At 38.7% G+C, this 5,000-nt stretch overlaps 1 protein-coding gene across 3 annotated transcripts in view; it reads right to left on the bottom strand.

Moving 5' to 3' along the window:
• Positions 1–2,514: 2,514 nt before the first annotated feature.
• Positions 2,515–5,000, bottom strand: part of LOC113804835 (ETS homologous factor) — a 2,883-nt gene continuing 397 nt past the window's right edge. Inside the window, exons 2-6 of one of the 3 annotated variants that reach the window (XM_027355745.2) lie at positions 4,662–4,854; positions 4,401–4,520; positions 3,744–3,845; positions 3,360–3,555; positions 2,515–3,269 (exon numbers count right to left, since the gene is read on the bottom strand). In XM_027355745.2, coding sequence (XP_027211546.2) covers positions 3,164–3,269; positions 3,360–3,555; positions 3,744–3,845; positions 4,401–4,520; positions 4,662–4,854 — 717 coding nt within the window. In that variant the 3' untranslated portion in view covers positions 2,515–3,163. The remainder of the gene's footprint in view (positions 3,270–3,359; positions 3,556–3,743; positions 3,846–4,400; positions 4,521–4,661; positions 4,855–5,000) is intronic. The other 2 variants (XM_027355744.2, XM_027355743.2) reach the window with 2 other exon arrangements.

The raw sequence follows: 5,000 nt of genomic DNA, 5'->3' as shown, positions 1-5,000 counted from the left end.
GATGCCTGAGCGGGCAACCCTGTCTGGTAATGTAAACATCGGTTCCGTCGGTTTCTCTTCTCATACGGGCGTAAATAGACGATTTACAAGATGACCAAGTGTAGCAATTATATTCTCATAAAACATGGCTACCAGCTTAACACAACCTAAGCCGCTGCCATTTCCTATATGAACAGGAATTTTAAATGAAGAAAAAGAAGAAAAAAAAAAGCTCCGACACTCGACGGTGCTGCCCTCTGCCATCGCCTCCTCCATCCTCAGTCTACTCGCTCTCCGCATGTGTCTCAAACTAGTACAGATAAAATGAGTGTATTTCTTGAAGAAAGTATAATGAAATAAGCAATAAAATACCGATGATTTATAATAGTTGATGAAGATAATGTAAGAAGGTAATTGTGATAACTTGCGTTGTGATTTGTCATGACAACGATGCAGAGGTGAAATTTACTTATCGCTAAATTTGTGGATATAATGTAGTGATGTGGTGTGTGAATAAACTTAATTTTAGACACGATGAAATAATTATTATCCATTGCTTGTGATGTCTGTATAATTTATGTTGCATCAGAGAATGTGTTCTCTCTCTCTCTTTCTCTCTTTCTCTCTCTCTCTCTCTCTCTCTCTCTCTCTCTCTCTCTCTCTCTCTCTCTCTCTCTCTCTCTCTCTCTCTCTTTCCTACGACGAGAACATAGTTACCATGAGCAAAATTCTGAAGGTTCCCCTGGAGATACCAAAAGTGTCTACAGGATTCGGGGCCAGGGGGAAAATCCTGGGATTGGGGAACTAGGATTAGGGAGAGCTTGTTGAAGCATCTGCGTTTTATCCCAAGTTTTTTTTTTCATTAAATTGTTACGTTGTTGTTAGTTCTGATCGGGTTTACTTCATCTATGTTTTGGTTTACAAAACAGTGTTTTACAAGATTAATGGATTTTTAATGGATCAAAGTATTTTTTGTTTCATATTTAATGTAAATATAGTATTCAGACAGGTGCTGCAGTTATATATATATATATATATATATATATATATATATATATATATATATATATATATATATATAAATTTTATAGCGAAAAGGAAATCAAAATTTGGAACCTATTACTCTAGAAAGATTAAACTAATCATTGGTAATTTTCAAACTGTGTTTTCACGTTACACTTATAACCTGCCAACGTTGTATTATTTCATCAATTTTGCTCTTTTTTCTTTTTTTTCTATGGGTCGTCATGAAACTTTCTACAACTGTCTAGTTTTTTTCGCAATCTACTTTTTAAAGATTATTTAAACTGGTACATTATTCACAAAGTTGCCAAAAAAAACATGAATATTCCTTGGAAGATAAGTACATACAGTGCATTGAAATCACTAGTTGCAAGAAAAATAAATACTTGAACTATATCACCATAAACATGAATGAATTTCATCGATTATTTGGGTTTGGCAGTGTCGGTTTGATTATTCCAAGGCCCTTTTATTTCTCTGTTTTATTTAATACAGCGTCTTCTAGACTGTTGCTATGTGTCGATCCCTACAGCCCAAGAACCTTATCATGGTGTACTTACAGTTGAATTCCAAGTAAAACCACATGAAATAGCTTTCAATGTCCCTTGGGGTTTTTTAGAGGGAAACATCTTTTATTTTTATTCCATCGTCTGTAGACGTATTTAGAGAGTTTCTTCCGTTTGAATCGAATTCGTTGCTAAAAATTGTCAGTCCCAAGAATCAGGTAACTCACTTACTTTACTCGTCACCATATGGGACGTTTTCTTGCTATTGGTGTTTCTTTGTCTTTCAAGTAAGTCGTCCAATCATCTGTGCTTGTGAAATACTACGCTCCTTAGTTTTATGAAAGGAAAAAGAAAGAGAAAGGATAAAGCGAGGTGTTCATTTATCACAGGACATTTAGTTACGGAATTTTAATGATCGACGCGTTTTCTCTCTAACCAAATGTTGCAATTTAGTTTAGCTCCATAAAGATTTTCCTATTTTCAGTTTTTAAATTCCAAATAGGCATTCCAGTTTCCATAATAGTCTACAGCGTAACATATTTCATTTCATATAATCCACCAAACAAAAAGTAAAAAAATACACAGAAATCTACTTGGAACAACACTGCTTGTTTCGTACCGAGTGTTTACCATATAGTTAAGCCCATCGTTTCCGTTATTTCATATTTCTCTAGTTAACGAAACATCTATGATATAGAAAGTTTTGTTTATAATGGGATGTAACATTTGCAGATTCCCATGCTTTTTGGAGCTTCTACATCACTGAACTTTGGTACATCAACAATAATGTGTTATTCTATAGTCTTTAAGGATCTATGTAGAGTTCTTAATTGGTACTTCCGCTTTCGTCTTGTCCAAACGTGTTACCAAGTCTTTTATTTCGTTCTTTTATTTGCTGTCCCCGATGTAATGTCTGAGGTTTGCTTCTTGTGTTGTGAGTGGGTGTGTATGTGTGAGGTGAGTAAACCAAAATACAAAAAAAAAGAGAGGGAGAAAAATAACGCAATGAAATAGTTCCTTTTAATATGTAGAATCCTTTGATAGCGACATTAATTCGTATAAAGCGTAATGATTGTGACAAAAGTAGAAAAGCTATGAATGAGAATTAATATTTTTATACTACAGATGGATTTGAAACGGTTACTGTTCTGAAAAGTGAATTAATATCCGTTCCGTTTTCCTAAATGATTAAACAATTTTATGAAGATAAATGTGGGCAAATTATATATTTTATTGATTATAATCCACCTGATTCTAACACAAAGAAGTGAATGATGTACATTTGATACGAATTTTGGACAATTGAATTAGCATTAGGGTTGAAAATACAGCTGTTCTCTATAAAACGGCCGACTTTGCTTACATCATATATCTGAACATGGCGAGCTCTCTCCACTGTATATCTTCATAGATAATGCAACGTGATCAATCCCCAACGATATTGTAGAGCTGCATATTACTGATATGAAGAGCTATTCCCCGAGAGAGAAGAAAATCTTCTAATGTACCTTTGGAGTTCCCAGGTACTAATTGAGAAGGAATATTGTCATGGTGATAGATTTCTTTGTTACTTGCTATCATGGGTTTCAACAACAGGTCGAGAGTCTGGCCTGTGGTAGCAAGGAGGCGAAAGAAGAATCCGGGAGAAATAAAACCTAAGTCGTCTGAAGGCCTTTGAGATAAGCAAGAGCTTCGGGGCCACATCTGTATACCAGCTGCTTCTCGCGCACAGGCAGAATCTCGCCTGACTTGTAATAATGCCTGGAAAGAAACACGATATTTGAACGACTATTAAGTACTCGAGTTGCTCTCAAACCCTCAATGAATAGCAACAGTGACAACCCAACGCACCTCAGGTCCCGAGCGAAGTTATTGTAGGACAAGTTGGGTTTCCCGGAGAACACGCTCCCCCACATCTTCGCGATCATCTTCGGCTGGACCAAGCGGAAGGTTCCTGAGGCCTCGTCCTCCCACCGGATCAGAGAAGGGTTCGTCTGTTTGCTCGCCAGAAGCCGCATAATAAACTCCCAACTCTTCGGGCGTCGATCTTTTGCATGCAGACAGTCCAAGTTATCAAATGATGCACGTAAATAAAATGCAGAAGGTGAATCTCGGGAGATTTATATGCCTTAGCAGACCCCAAACTCTGGTAGAAGAGTTGTTCTTCAAAGGAAAAGGTATCAACATTATACAAACGCATTGCCTGAATGAAACGCGTTACAAAATTTCACTAACCTCTGTTTCTGTTCGACGGAATTCTGCTGAAGAGGGCGTCGTTGGTGGAGCTGTCGAATTGCATTCCTGAGGCACTGTAGGAGCCGTGTGCACCTTCATCTGCTTTGAGGAGTAGAGGAATTTAAAGGTTTCTTTGAAGTGTTACTTTTCTGCGACGTGAAAATGACAATTTTCTGTTAGCTCATGAGATTTCAGAAATATCTCGGTTAAGGACGTCTTTCTTTCTCTCTGTCTCTCTCTCTCTCTCTCTCTCTCTCTCTCTCTCTCTCTCTCTCTCTCTCTCTCTCTCTCTCTCTCTCTCTCTCCTCTCTCTCTCTCTCTCTCTCTCTCTCTCTCTCTCTCTCTCTCTCTCTATCTATCTATCTATCTATCTATCTATCTATCTCTCACTCACTTTTTCTCTATCTATCTATCTATCTCCCCTCTCTCTCTCTCTCTCTCTCTCTCTCTCTCTCTCTCTCTCCCTCTCTCCCTCTCTCTCTATCTATCTATCTATTTCTCTCTATCTATCTATCTATCTATCTATCTATTTCTCTCTCTGTCTGTCTGTCTCTCTCTCTCTCTCTATCTATCTATCTATCTATCTATCTATCTATCTATCTATCTATCTATCTATCTATCTCTATCTATCTATCTCTGTCCCAATATGATCCTTACCAACTGTCAGTGAAGAGAAGGGCTCCTGCAGTTCACACTCAGCGTAACCGGTTCTCTCTTCGTAACTTTCATCAATATCTCCGCCATGGGCACCGTAGTTTTCCATGTAGTTGCTTGCTCCTGAGAAAATGTCACTATAACACAAAACTGTCTGTCTGTCTACATATCAGCCTCAAACTCAGTTAGAAAACGATAATGATACCACTGTAGAATCTACCCTACCTTTTCACATAACAATTCACCGTAACCCCCACACATTACCTGCGCTGTCGAATCCCGTTTCTTTCGAGTCCTCGTAGAGCACAGAACCGTACTGATACCCCGCAAGAGAGGAGGATTCCGCGTGGGATTCGGGGTGAAGTCTGTCCCCTTGACTATCCTTCCAGCCCGGATTGCCAGCGTAGGATGTGGACGCTTCCTGCTGCTGGCCATCCGCGCTGCTTCCCCAGCCCTTCTGGTCGGGAGACGGTGGTTAGAGGTCATAGAGAAGGAGGAAAGCTATAGTCAATGTAGGTCCGGAAGGTTGAAACAGGTTTAGTGTTGCAGAATTATTCATTCTCATTCATTCTCCCTTGTTACGAAAGGCGGTTGTCGGTTACA

The sequence above is a fragment of the Penaeus vannamei genome, chromosome 19 (assembly GCF_042767895.1).
Source record: "Penaeus vannamei isolate JL-2024 chromosome 19, ASM4276789v1, whole genome shotgun sequence".
In the NCBI taxonomy this organism is placed as follows: Eukaryota; Metazoa; Arthropoda; class Malacostraca; order Decapoda; family Penaeidae; genus Penaeus; species Penaeus vannamei.
This window is presented reverse-complemented; position numbering and strand designations above follow the sequence as displayed.